The sequence below is a fragment of the Lagenorhynchus albirostris genome, chromosome 9 (genome assembly GCF_949774975.1).
Source record: "Lagenorhynchus albirostris chromosome 9, mLagAlb1.1, whole genome shotgun sequence".
NCBI lineage: Eukaryota > Metazoa > Chordata > Mammalia > Artiodactyla > Delphinidae > Lagenorhynchus > Lagenorhynchus albirostris.
The window spans coordinates 46,026,408-46,046,023 of NC_083103.1; the positions used below are offsets into that span (position 1 = coordinate 46,026,408).

Consider the following 19,616-nt stretch of genomic DNA (forward strand, 5'->3'; position numbering starts at 1 on the left):
GTTTCAGATTTCTGTCTCTGAGTGAAGTATAGAGTTGTACAATTCTTGTTGCTTTTTTAGTTACTGTTTCTTGACTGGAGCTGGGCAAAACAGTTGACCCTTGAACAACATGGGTTTGAACTGCACGGATGTACTTATATGTGGATCTTTTTCAATAAATATGTACTATAGGACTACATGATCCATGGTTAGTTGAATCCTTGGATGTGGAACCGTGGATACAGAGGGCCGCCTGTAAAGTTATATGGGGGTTTTCAACTGTGTGGGTGGTAGGCACCCCTAACCCCCCTGTTGTTCAAAGGTCAACTGTACTTTGAAACAGAGACTTGGTTGAGTAGTGAAGACTGTCTGGTTTAGACCAGAACAGAGGAGAAACCAAACCAGATAGGGTATTAAAATGTGCAGTGACATTTTAATACCTATGATGCAGTTGGGGATGTTTAAAGGTGAGAAAAGGAGGATTAAAACCAGAAATATGGTAGGTAACATTTTTTCCTTCAGTGCTCCTTCTTATATTTCCCAGAATATAGGTTATTGTATACATAATGATTTTAAGAGATTTGAAGGCAGTTGAGAAGGTGTGTGTGTAGAATCAAATTGAACTCAGGACCTAAAAGTCATGCTTAGCACAGTTAAAAAAAACTTTTTCCGAAAACTTCCTGGGCATTGCTGAGCATGGCTGAGGCTAAAATGCAGTGGATTGCCTTTTATTGGATGTAGATTGTGTTCTCTATTGTTAATAGAGTACTTGAAACAGTTCAGGTTGGTTTTCTTGAAGTAATTTTTATTTATGATTCAGAGGACTCATGTGGATGGAAATCTCTCTGGCCCTCGAAAAACATGCCATCAGCACTCAGAGTTGGTGTTGCCCACTACATGTCCTGCCTTCTGAATAGAAAAGAGGTGTTATTTAGGGAAAATCTTTTTTTTAAGATATGTGTAGATCATTTTATTTACTACTGGATAATATTTGTTCTTTGGTCCCTATAGAGAGAGTTTTTCTTTAATAGCATATATTTTAGTGGTTGTTTTAAAATTATACAGAGAGCAGAAGTTCTTTATCTGAAGTGATTTAGTAGCGTAGTGAATTTGATAATTGAAAAAGTCACATAAGTTTGGGAATCCTAAAAGGATATATACATCCCTTAAACATTTTAATTTAAACCATATGACTGTATAATCACCAATCTTTTGATGAAATGTCTGTGCATTTTCTTTGATTATGGATCCACTAATCAGGGGTCTGCATTGTTTCTCTTGCATAAATCTCACCCATAATTCATTCACTGAGTTTTCCAGTTTTTAAAGTGGAGCGAGAACTTTTAAAGGACCTTGCAAAAGAACCATAGTAGATGCTAGTTTTCCCAAGATTTTTGCACTTAAGTGATATGCCTAATTCAATTGCTGTATTTTTAGTGACTTTGCTTTGCTGAGTCTTTTTAAAGCATTTAATTTTGTTTTCAGAGAAACAGTTCTTGTTTTTTGTCCTCATATCTTACCATTTATTTACATAATATTTGTTTAAATTATACAACCCAGTAATAAGTTCAACTAGTGCAGACAAGCTTGGAAACAAATGCATAATTAGTATTTTTCAATTAATTTTTTAAATTGAAGTATAGTTGATGTACAATAGTATATAAGTTACAGGTGTACAATATGGTGACTCACAATTTTTAAAGGTTATACCCCATTTATACATATTATAAAATATTGGCTATATTCCCCATGTTGTACAATGTATCCTTGTAACTTATTTTATACATAACCTTGCATTAGTTTTTGTTTTTGTTTTTTTTGCAAAAGTAATGCAAACTCAAGGCATGCAATCAAAACAATTTTAAAGGGAATAAAATGAAATCTCCTTCCTCTCTCCTTCCTGTGGTAGCCGGAGATCAAGTTTCTTGTGCATCCCTAATGAAATAATAGTTTTTTAAAACAAATAAATAATGTGTGGACAAACAGTGCAGAGAGAATTGAATGTTTCCCTTATGTTTTTTTTTTTTGGCTGTGCGGGCTTTCTCTAGTTGTGGTGAGCAGAGGCTACTCTTCGTTGCGATGTGTGGGCTTCTCATTGCGGTGGCTTCTCTTGTTGCGGAGCACGGGCTCTAGGCATGCGGGCTTCAGTAGTTGTGGCGCACGGGCTTAGTTGCTCCGCGGCATGTGGGGTCTTCCCAGACCAGGGATCGAACCCATGTCCCCTGCATTGGCAGGCGGATTCTTAACCACTGCGCTACAGTGGTTAAGTGGATTCTTAACCACTGCGCTACAGTGGAAGTCCCTGTTTCCCTTTCTTTTTGATCTAAAATCCTACCCTTGTGAAATAATCTCTTGATTTTTTTTTTCATGCCCTCCTCCTAAATACTTTTATATAATGCACTATTTTTAATGTTGTGTTGCACATGTATTAATTATAATATTCTTTAAATTATATACATTTTGATATACATATGGTATATTAAAGTAAAACTTGGAAAAAAAGCATTTCAGTCATATGGTAGAAATTTAAAATATTACAAAAGGGTGTATGTACAGTGACGTGTTAAGACTTATCACTGTTTCCTGTTTCCTTGCATATACAGCATGTATACCTTTTAAAAACAACACAGATGGGAGCATACTAATCATTGTTTTATACCTTCTTTCATTTAACAGTTTATCTTGGAGATATCAGGACATAGATTGGGTTGTTTCCTAAGAACAAAGATTGCATGAGAAACATCCTTGTTCATACAATTTTCACAGAAGTGTGAGTATGCAAGGACAGTTTCTAATTCAATTTCTGATTTGCAGGAACTTCCCTGTAGTTTGTTTTAGGAGTGAACTTATCTGTAAAGTGATCCCAAGTCTAATGTCTTTCTCTGCACAGAGAGAAGTCATAAGAATGTGCTGATTATTCTCTCTTCACCACTCAGAAGTGGTTGTAATCCCAGTATGCTTTGCATTATCTCCTTTTGTTCAAAGTAATTGCTCATTACAGCATTATGGGAGCTGTGAGAAAACCCAGAGTTGCCTCGAGCTGAAGTGTTTCCAGTTGATTTTGATTGGCTAAAACTCTTTGGATGCAGATGACCTTCATCTGTTTCCTATTTATTAGTTTCACCTCCTTGGAATGATGAGCAGAGAGACAGGCAATGGCAAAGGAGGTACTGATTTTATCGTTTGTACTGGTGTATAGAAATGGATTTTGTGCTGTTGCTTACAGCTCTGGGAGGTCAGCATCCTAGTGTGGGTACCACGGGTTGATGGATCCCGGAGGCATGGTTTATTAGGCCATCCTTCAAGATGAGTTGTTGCTTTTTTAAAATACAAAAATGTAGGGAAAACGAAACCCACAACTCAGACCAGAGAGGCCATAAAATTCCAAGTTTCTAGTATCTGTAAAACCAGACCATATAGATGGAAAGCAGTTTAGCCTTGAAAGAGGAGATGATTTCTCATCCCCTAAAGTGTTTTGTTTCTAAGAATAGCACACTTTCAAGTGCATCACAGGGAATTCTTCAGGGATTTCAATCTGAGGTGAATAAGGTTACCCACTCTAGCAGAAATAAGTGGGCCGAGTTTCAGATACTGGATTAGACTCATCCTGAAGAGTAGGGAAAAACCAGAACTAGATGTCTGTGCTATTGAAAAGCCTGCTTTTATGGAGCAGAGGAAGCCCCTTCCTTCAGACTTCAGCATGCCCTGTTTCATGATTAGAGAGTAGATAGATGTTCCCTGACACTGTAACTAGGTACACTATAAGGAGCAGTCCAGTGTCCAGGAAGCCTCATGAGGAAGGCATTTCAGGGACTCCTTTACTCAGTGTCTGTTGGACCCCTATGAGATGTTCTTGTCTCTGAGCAGACCTGTCAGGAATGCCAGCCACGTAAAGGAGTAGCACCTGCTTTATTGACTTTCGGTAAAAGAAGCAGCTTTTTGGTTTTCACATGATTGGAAAGGCCTTGCTCCTTCCTGCCTTTTTAAAAAAAACCCAGAAATGGTGTGTGTCTATATGTGTGTGTACACTGAAACGGGGGGAGAAATTATTCAGTGTAATATTTATTCAAAATGTGTGTTTAAGTGCCAGTGTTGGGACACAGTAAGACTGGACTTTCAGCTTTAAATATCTCTTGGAGGTTTTCTCCCACACCTTTACATTCTTTTGATCATCTTAAGTTTGAATTTTAAAGTATATTCTTATCATGTCTGAGATTCTCAAGATTATTGCTCTTAGTAGATTATTTACAGGCATTCATATCTAGAAAAGAGAGGTGAAAGATACAAAAACTGAGGCCTCGCCTAGAGAACCATTAGAATTCTTCTTAATAATAATTGTTAGAATAATCATAGAGCAGGAAGATTTCAACAGAAAGATAACAAGCAAAGTTGTACAGGTGCCCCATGGAACTGAGATATCTCAGAAGAGGCTGAAGATAGAACTTGCAGTGGCCTAAATTTTGTTCCTCAGTTGTTGCTTACTCTCACGTTGGAGTAAATACTTTTTCTGAAAGGCTATATAGATTATCTATTTAATCCTTGAAAGAGTTTTTATTTTTTTAATTGTTTTTTGTAATTTGGGAAATATTTTTGTTGTTGCTTCAATTGGGAGAGGGTCCTCACCAAATAGTCTTTAATATGGGAATGTGCTTTGTGGGGCACAGTGAAAAATGAGATCGACTTTCTTCTTGAACTCTTATCAGTCTGTTCCTGATTTTAGTGAATAGAAAAAGCTTGCGCTCTTTTGTCCTTCTGCTAAATCAGTTGTATTTTTTAAAAAATCATTATTGATGACCAAATCTCTGAGCTCAGTTTTACCCACTGATTGTTTTACATCACTTACCTATTATCTATCAAATGCCTTAGCTTTCCCCGAAGAAGCGTGAGGCACTTCCTTAGAGTGTACTCAAAATGTTTGAGATGATGAAGTTTTAGTCATCAATTTTTATTTATTTGCATTACTAGTTAAAAAAAAACTATTTCCAGGTCATGCTTAGCCAGGAGCAAGGTGGTAAGCTGCTCCAAAGTTTTACTGGTGAGCACAAAAGCTGCTTTGCTAAAACCTAGTTGATATATATCAGCTTCTGCTCACTTCCTACTCATTCTTCTTCATTCTCTGGAAAGCTTTTTGTTATTTATTACTCATTTATGAACCAAGCTGGGATTTGCTTAAATGGTGGGCTGAGTTTTTAGTGCATAAAACTGTTTAGCTCCTGTGAAAACTCATTTGAAATCAGCCATTCCAGGAGGATATTACTCATATGATTTTAAAATTGATGTTCCTACTTTGTCTTTAAGTGTCTGAAGCCATCATACCATTTGTAAATAGTAATGTGTTAAATCTCAATCTATTGTATTGGCTTTGCTGATGTATTTTTTACTCATTTTAAAAATAAAACAAGTCTAGAAATTGCGTTCTGAAGAAAAGCTAAGCTTTGAGCACAAGCTTCTCTTCCAAGATATGCTCTCTGACCTAGAATAAGAGTTTTGAGTAATGAAAGTCAATCTTCTGGGTCTTTCAGGTTCTAGGGGAGCTTTTTATCAAAGTGTTAAAATGACACTTTCATGCTGTTACCATTCAAGGAAGGTTGCCAGGTGGAAGGCAGACTTGGCTAGTGGGGAAAACCAGCCTCTGCATGCTTGAAGGTTCTTTGGGCTTGATCTTGAAGGCAAAGTTCACATCAGCTCCTTGTAGAATGCAGACATGTGAGTGGTAAATGAGGTGTTTTGACATTCATGCTGAACAGAGACTAGACCACTGTTCCTTTTCTTTTTCTTCCACTTCCCCATTCTCCTTCTACTGAAGAGAATCTATTTAACATTCTGGTTTAGTATTTGGAGCAAGGTACTGTTTATGATACCTATTGTATTTCTTTTTTTCTAAATTGTATTTCTATATTAAATTTTATTACTAGCATGGACCTGTGTGTGGGGGGGTATACTTCAGCTTGTGGTCCATTGAGGTCTCTGGGTTGTCTCTCTGATACCCACAAGGGAATCATACTCTGAGCATACCCTTGCTGAAGTTTATCCTGTTCCTTTCTAAATGTGAAATTGTGTTGAAGATTTTAACTTACTATTTGAGAAGCAAGTACCTTGTTTTTGACTGGTTTTGTGTGTGTTTTGTTTTTGACCTAGATTACCAGAGACTGATGACTGTGGCGGAGACAATTACAGCTCTCATGTTTCCTTTCCAGTGGCAGCATGTCTATGTTCCTATTCTCCCAGCTTCTCTCCTACATTTCTTAGATGCTCCTGTGCCATACCTGATGGGCTTGCATTCCAATGGCCTGGATGACCGGTCAAAACTGGAGCTGCCTCAAGAGGTAAGAAAAACGTGGAGCTTGGGTGCTGGTGCCTGTGGCCCTGATACAGGATTTGGGAGAGAAGGGCTTTGGGATGAGCCCAGGGTGGTATCACCAAGTTTATTTTCTTTTATTTTGGGGAACACAACTTTCCAGGAAAAAAGTAAAAACAATGAACATTTAGCTCAATTTATATAATTCCAGAAACACCTGTTTCCTCTATCACCTGACATACTTTTATAATAATCTGTTTATACTACTGTGAACTGCCTTTTTCAAACATGATATTTTACATATTTTTAAGAAAACCTTTTTATTATGTAAAAGTTTAAACTTACACAGAAGAGTAGCATAGTGAATCTCAGTGTTTTCAATAGTTAGCTTTAACAGTTATCATACATTTAAATTGTATTTTACTTCTGTACTTTCTACCCCCTATTTTTTAAAGAAATTCCACATAATATAGTTTTATAACTGCTTTAGTAGCCAGACGTGTATTAATAAATCAGTGGTTTTGTTTTATAGGCCACAGTTACTCTGTAAAAGTTGACCTGATCATAGTGATTCTTGTAGTACTGAATGTAGCTTTGAAAACTTTCCTTGCTCAAGATAAGGAAGGCCTTGAGAGAATGCTTCTCCTCCCTTGCTGTGAGGATGGCCTGCTCCTCTTTCCTATTGTTTCAAATACTAAAATAATTGATTAAAAAAATATATTTGTTTATTTACTACCCCATTCTAAAATAGATTTAAAGCATCATCAGCAATAAGATTGTCTTGGTTTTTATTTTCCTAGAATTACCAAGAGGACTGGTCTACCTCTTTTGGTCATTTTGTGGCTTGTATGAAACTAGCTGGGGGAAGGCCTTTCTTACTCTGAATTTCGTAGTCAACAGCAAGGCCTGGGAAGAAGACTTTGGACTATGCACACACTGGTATCAACATGACTCTGTCTCATCCTTCCACCAATGATTTTTGGGGGGAAGATTTTTATGTATAGCTGAGGAATATGAGTAAGAGGACCTCCAAAGAAGAGACCGTTCTCATAGAATTGGATCTAAGCAGCATTCACATTGTTGGGCATGTCTGGGCAGCCATCTTGATGAACATGCCTGATAATTAGATCATACCCGTAATGTTTAAGCTATAGTCAATTGCATCTCTTTTTCTCTCTCCTTTGGTTTTATTTTTATTTATTTATTTGTTTGGCTGCGTTGGGTCTTAGTTGTGGTGCGTGGGCTCAGTAGTTGCAACACGTGGGCTTTCTAGTTGTGGCGCACGGGCTCTGGAGCGTGTGGGCTCAGTGGTTGCAGTGCGTGGGCTTAGTTGCCCCGCAGCATGTAGGATCTTAGTTCCCCGACCAGGGATCGAACCCACGTCCCTTGCATTGGAAGGTGGATTCTTTTGTTCTTTTTTAAATTTATTTATTTAATTTATTTATTTTTAGCTGCATTGTGTCCTCGTTGCTGCGCACAGGCTCCCCCCAGCTGTGGCGAGGGAGGCCACCTCTCGCCACGGTACGCGGTCTTCCCATTGTGGTGGCTTCTCCTGTTGCGAAGCACGGGGTCTAGGTGCGCGGGCTTCAGTAGTTGTGGCACATGGGCTCAGTAGTTGTGGCTCGTGAGCTCTAGAGCACAGGCTCAGTAGCTGTTGTGCACGGGCTTAGTTGCTCTGTAGCATGTGGGATCTTCCCGGACCAGGGCTCGAACCCATGTCCCTTGCATTGGCAGGTGGATTTTTAACCACTGGACCACCAAGGAAGTTCCTTGCCTTTGGTTGTAGAATCATAATGTCTTCCTTGTAGTTTTTTCCGTTTCTGCCTCCTTTGAATCTATAGAGCTTTGTGCTATTTGGGGTGGGACAACATTAATTAAGGAAGAAAAGATCTAAATAATGTCAACTGAAAAAATGCAGGAGGCTGCAAAAAGAACAGAGTTTATTTGGGGACTTAAGAATTGCAATTGAGGAGACACAGATTCAGTTAACCCTGAAAGAGTATTCCGAGGAAGAGAAAGAGTCAGGGGCTTATAAAGACAAAAACCACGAGGTTGTTAAAAGTTGCCCTGGTGAGAGTTGTGATCGACTCTGATGCGAGTCAAATTATTTGTCCTTAAGAAATCACAGGTTATTTTAGGGTAGGGGTCTTGTTAGTATATAGACTGTCATGAATTGTTTTAGGGTAAGGGTCTGATTAGTATCTTGAGTTTCTGGCAGGTGTTCTGGTGTTCTGTTCTTCATCAGGTCAAAAGGTCAGCTTCCATCCAGGCTGAGTCATGCAAACATCATACTTCCTTAATGGCTTCCCGGCTCCATTTTAGAGATCTCTCTTAGAAATACTGACTCCATTTTGACTTTCCTTTCACAATGATGGAGAAAACCATTGAGTTTTGGGGTACTGGGTTTTTATATTTATTTGTCTACTGATAAATATGCATAAAGAATAGATATCAAAGATTAGAGAGTGGGGAGCTTTTTGTTGTTGCTTTAAATGACTGCATATTTAATATTGACACCTCCTTCTGGTAAACATAATTATCATTTTGTAAAAGTCAAAATAAGAATAACAGTGAAAATGTTCATTGCAGCTCTATTGACAATAGTCTGGACATGGAAGCAACCTAAGTGTCCATCGACAGATGAATGGATAAAGAAGATGTGGCACATATATACAATGGAATATTACTCAGCAATAAAAAGAAATGAAATTGAGATATTTGTAGTGAGGTGGATGGACCTAGAGTCTGTCATACAGAGTGAAGTAAGTCAGAAAGAGAAAAACAAATACCGTATGCTAACACATATATATGGAATCTAAAAAACAACCAAAAAAATGTCATGAAGAACCTAGGGGCAAGACGGGAATAAAGACACAGACCTAGTAGAGAATGGACTTGAGGATATGGGGAGAGGGAAGGGTAAGCTGGGACGAAGTGAGAGAGTGGCATGGACATATATATACTACCAAATGTAAAATAGATAGCTAGTGGGAAGCAGCCACATAGCACAGGGAGATCAGCTCGGTACATTATGATCACCTAGAGGGGTGGGATAGGGAGGGTGGGAGGGAGACGCAAGAGGGAAGAGATATGGGAACATATGTATATGTATAACTGATTCACTTTGTTATAAAGCAGAAACCATCACACCATTGTAAAGCAATTATACTCCAATATAGATGTTAAAAAAAAAAGAAAGAATAACAGTAGAAAATGATTGAAGGTAGAAAGCTGAAGAGGCATGCATAATGTGATAAATAGGTCACTAGGCCAGAAGCCAGATTTCTGTTTTATTTTCATCTTTGGCATCAGCTTGCTGTATACTTGGGGCAAGTTCTATTTCCTGTAGGCTCTCTCAGCATTATTTTGTGTGTGCTTCATGTATGTGGGTGTGTGAAGAGGCTTCTGGGAGACCAGCAGTTTTCTTAACAGGACTGAGAAACTGTGGGTTGTTTGAGAAACCCAAAATTTCACTGTTCTGGGATATTGGATTCTCCACTTTTGCAGCCTCCGCCATTGCTGTATCTTTTGTACTCTGCTTCTCCTTGTGGTCTACTTGAGAAGGAGTGGTGACAGTGGGATTGTAGAATACCTTTGTGTATTTCATAAGCAGTTCTAGGGTTTCAGAGTCCCACTTCATCCAGCCTGTTCCTCTGAAGTTCACGTATTTGTGCAGACAGTTACGTAGCTGGATATTTTCTAACTTGATTTTTAGCAGATAACCTCTGGGATATCTGAGTCTGTGTAGTCCCCATGGAAAACTTTAGGCTGGTGAGAAAAGACTGGTTTTTTCAAGGAGTAAAGCACCATGAAACGTACACATAATGAATGGAGCGTGATAATATCTCTGAAAGACAGCTTTGGAATATCTCAGAAGTGATACATTTATAGTTAAAAATTCTAACAACGCACAAAAGTATAATGTAAAAATTACCTCAGATTTTACCACCCAGAGATAACTACTTTCAACATTTTGGTGGCCATCCTGTGGTATCTTTATGATGCTAGAAGGAAGCCTTGAGGCTGGGAAATGCACTTGGGCCTTTGCAGGTGGGCACCGTCAGGGTAGTGGGGTGGGGGCACATTAGACTTATAAAAGGGACTTTGTCCAGAGACATGGAGAGTGTACATTCTATAACCCCCCAAGTCAGAATTCATCAGTTGCTGCCCTATCTTTGGGCATCAAAAGTCTGTGAAAAGCCCTTTGTTTCTTTTTACACCAGCACATGAGCTCAGCTGGCCCTGAGCAAGTGAGAGTGCTGAGCTGCCTTTGTGAGACATTCTTTGTCTTGTGCTTCTCTTTTGGGTTTCATTGTCTGAGCACAGGAAGGAGGCAGTTCTTCCACAGCTATGTCAGGGGAAAGGGGTGTTACTTCTTTCTATCTTGGGCCTCTCTTTCTTTCCTACTTTTTTTTTCTCCTTTCTCAGGATACTTTTTCAATGGCTTTTCCCCAGTTATCTGTTGAGCTCCCCTTCAGTGAATAACTTGAAGATAGACTAGCCAGTGAGGCTGTCTGTGATTTGGTGGTGGAAACTCAGGGCTGGGAAGGGCCATTGTGACCTTTTGCAGGAAAGGATTTGGGAAACTTTTTGTGGTTTGGGATATCCATGTGATCACTACCCCAGAGTAGCAAAGTCTTCCCATGGCCTCTCCCAGCGAGACAGGAGGTTAACTGAGGAAGACTGATCACTTGGGTTCAGTGCCCCTTCCAGGTTGCTTCTTGTCTCCCAAGCTGTTTTGCAGGAGTTGGCCTCTTTTCAGGTGAGGAAGGGGGAGCATGAGGGGTTTGAGGTAGGTTTGTAAGTTACTTCTGTTTGCCAGAGCCCTCTGAGTACTGAGAGGAGAAAGCGTGAGGCTGTTGTATGAGTCTAGTAATTGAATGGCCCCCTTTTCATTTTGCCTTCTTACCCCTACCTGCTTTGGCCCAACTCTGCAAAGAATGGCTAGTAGTGTCTCAGAGGCTCCTATCTTAATATCTGAAGTGTGCCTGAGCTGCTTTCTTTCCTCTGGCCACCTCTATCTAAGAGTATCTACAATATGTGGATACAGCATTTGGAGTTTATAAAGTTCTTTACGGACATTCTGTGTTTGGTCAATAGCAGTGGAAGAAAAGCCAGCCAAGCATTGTCGAGTGGTTATAGTTGTATTTAGCTGCCTTTATGTTTCCTATTGGACAAACTGGTTTTCTCCTCGAAAGAGAGGAGGACCAAGAGGATAAATAATTGCACTGTGTGCTTCTGGTGGGTCACAGTGCTTTTCTTCTGTTAGCTGTATGGACAGGCTCATGAGGCAGGTGAGCTTCATGACTAGATGATTTAATTCTGTCTTTACTATATTTTTTAATTGCTTGGCCTGAAGGCACTTATAATTTTAAAATCTTAGAGGAATAAACAAAAAATAGGTGTTATTTTTAGGTGTTCAACATTTATCGTCTCTTTAACAAGGATGGGTTTAAAGTTGTTATCTAGTGGAGGAACTCTAGAAGGTGAAATTTAAAGTGATTCTTCTAATTTTTGAATCTTGGATATGGGAAAGTTCTCTTTATTATAGATTTGTAAATGGAGTAATTTATGCACTCAGCAAATGTGTATTGAATGAATGCATACATGGACATGTTAAAACATGCAGTTTCAATAGATTGAGAGTTTGTGGAATAGTTATATTAATCTGGATTTACTATATGGTCCTCCTGCCTCTTAGAATACAAGACTTACTGGTACAGGGATAAACAGCAGGATCAGTGGAACAGTATTTTGATATATAATAAACATACCATGCCAAAGAACTTTTTAATAACAGAGCTGGAAAAATTGCTTGTCCATAGGGAAAAAAAGTAAAGAAGGATTCCTACCCAATGCCATAACAAAATCAACTTGAGACGGATTAAGCAGTTAAATGTCAAAAAGAAAAATTTAAATCTTCTCGAAGAAAATATTAATATATACCTTTTTGACCTCTGGGTAGGTAGGGACTTTGTAAACAAGATGAAGAAAGCACTTTCCATAAAATAAAAGATTGATAACTTTGATTTTTTTAGTTAAGAAAAAGACATCTTAAAATGAAAAAATAAAAACTAGGAGAAGATATGTGTAGGACACATATAGCCTATGAAGAGTTAGCATCAGGAGGTTCTAAAGAACTCCTACAAATCAGTCAGAAGATAAGCATCCCAATAGAAAAATGGGCTAAAGACATGAAGAGGGATTGTACAAAAAATACACATTTCTTCACTAGCAATCAGGGAAGTGTAAATAAATGTACCCACTAAAGTAGTAATATTAAGAAATCTGATGATACCAAGTTTTGGAAATATTTGGATCAGTAGGATCACTTTAGATTGTTGGTAAAAATGTAAATTGTTATAACCACTTTGGAACACAGCTAGGCCTTATAAAATTGAACATTTGCATGCCTCACAACGTAGCAGTTCTACTCCTAGGATATACCCAAGAGAAGATCTTGCACACGTGTCCAAGAAAACATGTATAACAATGTAAAAACAATAAACAGGAAGCAAGTCAAATGCCTTTTGATGGGAAAATTGATGAATAAATTGTAGTATATCCACATAGTGTAATATTATACAAGAGTGAAAATGAATAATGGGTAGCTACATACAACAAAACGGCTGAGTCTTAGTAACAATGTTCAGTGAAGAAAAATAGTACCACAAGACTGTGTAAAGAGCAATAATCCTTTTATAAAATTCAAAAACAAGCAAAAATTTAAAGGCATGTACTATACATACGTGATAAAAAACAAAAGGCAAAAAGATAATAAACAGAATTCAGGATAGTGATTACAGGGGTGGGACTGTGTAGGTTGAGGGATGGGATTGGGGAGTACATAAGTAGATAAAAATATTGGTAATTTCTAGTTCTTGGGTTGGACTGGTTAAAAAAAAAAAAAGAATTTCTTTAAGATTGTTCCCCGAAAGTTGTCAGTTCACATTCCCAATAACAGTGTATGAGTTGTTTGTTTCCTAGTAACTTTGCCAGCATTGGACATTATAAATCTTTTAAATCTTTGCTAATCCAGGAGGTAAAAAAATTTTGTTTGCATTTCTTGGTTTATTAGTGAAATTGAACATCTTTTCATATATTTGAAGTTAATTAAGCGAAACGTCTTCTGTGTTTGCCTTTTATAACCTGTTTCCATTTTTCAGCTGGGTAAATTATCTTTATCTCAGTAATTTCTTTGGATGTTAACCTTTTACATGTTATGTATGACAATTATTGTTTCTCAGATTATCTTTAATTATTTTTATGGCAGTAATTACCTTTATGTTTTTTAGCCTTGTATAAAGTTTAGAAAGTCCAACTCTACCCTAAGGCATAGTAGTAATCTTTTATATTTTCTTTTAATACTTTTGTGGGGGTATTTATTTTTTCACTTTTTGTTATAGAAAATGTTGAACACATGTAAGAGTAAAGAGACTAGCATCCATCATTACACAGTAATCATCAACTCATGGCCACTCTTCTTTCTATATCCTCCACTCTTTTCCCATTTACCCTACTGGATTATTTTGAAGCAAATCTCACACAGCATTATTATGTCATCATATATTTAGTATGTATCTCTAAAAGGTAGAGATTCTTTTTTAAAACATAAAGTGGCTTTATTTTTTATATTTAAATCTTCAGTCTATCTCAAAGTTATTTTTGAGTATGGTATTATACTTTAACATTTCTAAATGTACAGTCATTTGTCCCCCAAACATTTATTGAATAATTCATCCACAATAAATGGGTCTGTTCAAGACTGTTCTTTTCCAATAGATTATTGTTTTATATTTGTTTTCTTTTAAAAAACACTTTATTTATTTATTTTTAAATATTATTTATCTATTTGGCTGTGCCGGGTCTTAGTTGTGGTACGTGGGATCTTCGTTGAGGCATGTGGGATCTTCAGTTGCAGCATGTGGGATTTTAAGTTGCAGCATGCAAACTCTTAGTTGCGGCATGCAGGATCTAGTTCCCTGACCAGGGATTGAACCTGGGCCCCCTGCATTGGGAGCGCAGAGTCTTAGCCACTGGACCACCAGGGAAGTCCCATTGTTTTATATTTGTAATAGAACCCAGCAAGGCAAGTCTCCCCTCAGAATTTTCTTGGCTATTCTTTTCTTCTATTTTTTTAGGTAAGATTCAGAATCAATTCATCAGATACTCCCTTGAAAAAAATTAAAATCTTTCTGGGATTTTAAAAAAATTTACATTAAATTTACAAATAAATGTGGGGATTATTAGCATCTTTTCATTATGGAATTTTCCTGTTTAGTAATACAATATATATATTGTGTGTGTTCATTTATTGGAGTTTTATATTCCACAGTGATAATAGCAATGTTAATTGACATTTATTGTATACTAACACTGTCCTAAATCCTTGACATTAATTGTCTCATAATCCTCAAAACAAACTTATGACATAGGTAATATTATTATCCTTGCTATAACAAACACTTAAGCATTTAATAATGCTCTGCAGTGAAGGAAATGACAGTTGTCTTGGCTAGAACAGGTTCATGGTTATAAAATAAATACACAAAAATAAAAAGCTTTTCTAATTAATAGCTGCACTGCAAGAAAATTCCAACAGGGATGAGAACTATAAAATATTTAAGTTAAATTGAACAAGAAATTTGTAAGACCTCTAAGGAGAAGAATGTATGGTTAAGAGCTTGAGGGTATGACTGAAGTCAGGCTAGCTGAGTTCAAATCCCAGCTCTCCTACTTACTAGCTGTGTGACTTTGGACAAGTTACTTAACCTCCCTGTGTCAGTTATGTCTATAAAATAAGGATAGATATTGCCAGGTTATTTTTTGTTAATCCAGATTACCTGCCTCCTCAGCAATGTATGAAAGTACTGTCTCTCTACATCCTCTCAGAAGCAATCTTAAAGCCAGAAGGAAGCACAAAAATCAAGACCAGCCATCAAATCTTACAAATCGGAAATGAGGCTCAGAAAGGGATACTGGTATGCTCAGGGTCATATAGGGAGGTAGTGACAGATTCAGGTCTGGAACCTAGACTTTCTGACACCCTCCTAGCATTCTTTTTACTCTTGTAAGAATTTGTGAACTCAACAAATATTCTATGAGCACTTACTATATATGAGAATTTTGTGCTAGATGCTAAACATCTATGTCATTATGTAATCCTTATCAGTCTCTAAGATAAGTTGTTTTTATCACCATTTTATAGCTGAGGAAACAGAGTTATGTAACTTTCCCAAGATCCCACAACTAGAAAGCATCAGGGGAAGACTGGAACTCAGGTCTGCCTCCTTCCACCCCATCTTCTTTAACCATACCTAAGTTATGCCCATTGCAGACGTTTGCTCTTTCCTTTCTTGTTCATTATCCCCTCTAAAGCTTCTTCCTTAATACTTTGGAGTTGTTCACACTCCTCATCATGTTTTGACTGCCAGGCTAACCTCTGCTTTGTGGACATTGACAACCACTTCATTGAGCTGCCGGAGGACTTGCCTCAGTTTCCCAACAAATTGGAGTTTGTCCAGGAAGTCTCTGAGATTCTCATGGCATTTGGCATTCCCCCTGAAGGGAACCTTCACTGTAGCGAGAGTGCCTCCAAGCTGAAGAGGCTCCGGGCCTCTGAGCTCGTCTCGGACAAGAGGAATGGGAACATCGCAGGCTCCCCTTTACATTCCTACGAGTTCCTCAAGGAGAATGAAACTATCGCCCGCCTGCAGGCCTTGGTCAAGAGGACTGGGGTGAGCCTGGAGAAGGTATGATGCTGTATATTGGTCTATGCTAAGGTGCTGTCCTGGTGATATAAAGTGTGGAATGAGAAGGCACCCAGTTCAGGGCAAGGCATATCTGTGAGTACTGAAAGGATGCTCTGTGTGGGAGACTCTGGATTTAGCTCTGGCAAACATTTAGCTCTGCTACTTGAATCTAAATCTCGGTAGTTTCTCACTTCAACATCAAGGAGAAGCTGCTGTCATTCTCTGTAAACACTACTGCAGAGAGTCTTGGAGGGATGGTGGTGGCAATCTTTGTGTTCAGACTTCTTTCAGATCCATTGCCTTGTGAATTTCACAGCATCCTAAAGCACATAGAGCAGGAATTGTTGACTTAGAGATCCTGAGTGTTTTACCTAAGATTAAATGCTTCTATGTGGCTGACTTGCGGCTAGAACCTGGTCCTCTTGAATTCTAGTCCTCTGCTCTTCCCAGGGATGTACTTAACTTTGCATTTCCTGACTTTGATGAGACTGTCCGCTTTGTGTAGTTGTTTACCCATCTCTTCACCCTACCCATTCTCACTATTAAATTACTTTCTTAAATTACATATAAAATGGGGTAATGTAATCATTTCGTTGGGCTATTTTTTAGTGAAGTGTGAAACATTTCATTTTCCTGATTTGTTTAGTTAGTAGAGCAGATATTAAAAAAGAAAAATCATGGCCAGTTAAAGAAGAGCAGAGAAATATTTAGAGAGATTAAAAAAGTTAAGAAAACCAGTAAGGAAACATTTTTAGGGAGAAAGATAGGGAAAGTGATATGGGGGAGAAAAATCAAAGAGATGAAGGGAAAACCAGAGTCTGACCTTGTTACTTTGCATTATCATTTTCTTGTTGACTTCCCAGACTCCTTCCTTTCCCTGACCCTTGAGACAACTGGTGTCTTTTCCTCTATTGCTGAATCTCTTTCTGCCTGTAATGAGTTCCTCTCCACTTTCATTGGGTTGCTGGGTACCTGCAAGTGGAACACCCTGATTTATCTCTTCTCCATGTCAGAATTCCTTTCTTTTTCTTTTCTTCCCATTTTTTTCTCTTTTGTTTATTTTCTCCATTTGCTGCAAAAGTAAATGACCATTGGTGGGGGGCGGGGCAAAGGATGAGTTGCATTTCTTTGGGATAAAAGGAAAAGCTTGCATGTTCTCAACTGTTTTGTTTTGTTTTTGTAGCTGGAAGTACGTGAAGACCCCAGCAGCAATAAGGATCTCAAAGTTCAGTGTGATGAAGAAGAACTAAGGATTTACCAGCTAAATATTCAGATCCGGGAAGTTTTTGCAAATCGTTTCACTCAGATGTTTGCAGATTATGAGGTGTTTGTCATTCAGCCCAGCCAAGATAAGGAGTCCTGGTTTACCAACAGGGAGCAGATGCAAAACTTTGACAAAGTGAGTATAATCCCACTGGGGAGGTGGTAAGAAATGAGAACATGCCAGACTCTCTTAAAGATGTGACTGAAGATGAGTTTTTCTTTCATAATATGTGCTGGAACAAGTTCATGGTCCTTCTGATGTTGATAAAATATAAGGTCTGCTTGCTTTAGAGCAGAGTGCTGGTTATTGCTATCAGGTGGTTTACCTTCAGTCAAAGAGCTCTCTTAGGCAAAGATGTGCATGCAGGTTGAACATCAGGATTCTGGGAACATTGGTTGCCACAGTAGGTTACCTGAGTAAGTTAAACGGGCCAGTGTGTCAAAGTTTCAGGATATCTGAAATTATATGAATTTTTGAAAAGGATGAAGAGGTTTTATTGTTTGCAATTTATAAAGACCTAGGAAGCTTCAGAGAAGAGTTAACCTACTGAATCCCTTGGGTATGTAGCCATGGTTGATTAAGGCTGATATGCCCTCTTCCCTGTTGATGACTTTTTCCTTTTGGTCCCACCAGGCATCTTTTCTGTCAGATCAGCCTGAGCCCTACCTGCCTTTCCTCTCAAGATTCTTGGAGACCCAGATGTTTGCTTCCTTCATTGACAACAAAATCATGTGTCATGACGATGATGATAAAGATCCTGTGCTCCGGGTGTTTGATTCCCGAGTAGACAAGATCAGGCTGTTGAATGTTCGGACACCTACTCTGCGCACATCCATGTACCAGAAGTGTACCACTGTGGATGAAGCAAGTGAGGCCTCCTTGTTGTACTTTCTAGCCTCTTGGATTATGTCACTAACATGTCCCTGTTCCTAAACATGCCAGCTTCTTTCCCTGTTTTCTGTTTTTGCGTAAGTTGTTCCCATTGCCTGAAATGCTTTCCCCTGTCTTTTTTGCCTGGCAGACTTCTTCTCATCCTTTAACACTGTGTCAGTTAGGAATGGGTCCTGCTGTAAGTACTAGAGAATCTAATCAGCAGTGCATGAGATAAATGGGAGTTATTTTTCTTAAATTATCAAGAAGTGCAGAATTGGTGGTTGCTCAGCTGCTCAGCAGTGTAATCAGGAAATGAGAGTCTATCATTTCACTCAGCTGTCCTTAGCATGTTGACTTTTATATTCATACTTGTTGCCTCTTTGTTACAAGAGGCCTTTTATGTTCACATTCAGAGCAAAGGGGAAAGTTGATGCCAGCTGTATTTTCCCTCTTACATCAGAAAGCAAAAGCTTTCCCAGAAATTCCCAACAACTTCTGTTGTCTCATAGGCCAGAACCATGACCACCCTTAAGTGCAAGGGAGGCTGTGAAAGTGAGTATTGACCTGGGTGTAATGTTACTCTGAACTGTATTGATTCTATTAACAAGAAAGAAGGAGCGAGTGAGTTATGGATAAGCAGCTTATAGAAATCCAGCTGATAGATCTCCTCCTCTGTGAAGCCTTCTCTGATGTCCTCAGGCTGAGTTGATCCTCCGCTAAGCTCCTGTTTTGCTTTGTTCTTGCCTCCCCTTTATAATCTCTATTGTTTTGAGCCATGATTATCAGGGAGCAATTTAAGAGCAGAGACTGTATTTAATCATTGTCCTACCCCCAGTCCTCTAACATTGTGCCTAGAACATATAGATGTTAAAAGTTGTTTGCTACTTGCATGATGGAATACACCTTTTTGTTCACAGAGTCCCCGTCTAGGTCAGTTTCTCCAGAGAATAGTCTCAGCTTGAGGTGTCAGATTAAGTAGTGTGTTCTCTTCCTTGTGCAATATTCAGTGTCCTTGTTGTAGCCTTTTTGTATATTTTGTTTATTCATTTACCAAATATAAACACCCACTACATGCCCAGTATATGGGAAGTGCTCACCAAGTATTTACTGAATGAATGAATGTGCCAGGCATTTTTTTTAGGTTTTGAAGATACAAGTGGTGACAGTTTGGACAAAATCCTGGGTTCCTCAGCCTTATGCTCGATAGCCTTCTGACTTTATCTTTCAGCTCTTGCTCCAAGCCTTTCATTAAGGTGATAGTCCTCTTGGCCAAGAATTGAGGACGTGTTGCCCATGCAAGTGGAATACTCTAACACAGTCCTCCTTGCCTCCTGGAACACACACATCAAGTTTCAGGTCCTGAACCCTGCCTAAGGCGTTGGTCCTGGAAAGTTTGATGGAGACTTTTTTACAAAATTGTGGGTTTAGAGAAACATCTCCTAAACCATCA

General features: G+C 38.5%; 1 protein-coding gene across 5 annotated transcripts in view; it reads left to right on the forward strand.

The window, feature by feature from the left end:
• DENND5A (DENN domain containing 5A) overlaps positions 1-19,616 on the forward strand; it is a 108,147-nt gene that overhangs the window by 46,175 nt on the left and 42,356 nt on the right. For 4 of the 5 annotated variants that reach the window (XM_060159702.1, XM_060159704.1, XM_060159707.1 and 1 more), the window contains 4 exons: positions 6,118-6,305; positions 15,712-16,029; positions 17,213-17,428; positions 17,927-18,161. In XM_060159702.1, coding sequence (XP_060015685.1) covers positions 6,118-6,305; positions 15,712-16,029; positions 17,213-17,428; positions 17,927-18,161 — 957 coding nt within the window. Of the gene's footprint in view, positions 1-5,660; positions 5,686-6,117; positions 6,306-15,711; positions 16,030-17,212; positions 17,429-17,926; positions 18,162-19,616 lie in introns of those variants that run through there. The other variant, XM_060159705.1, reaches the window with a different exon arrangement.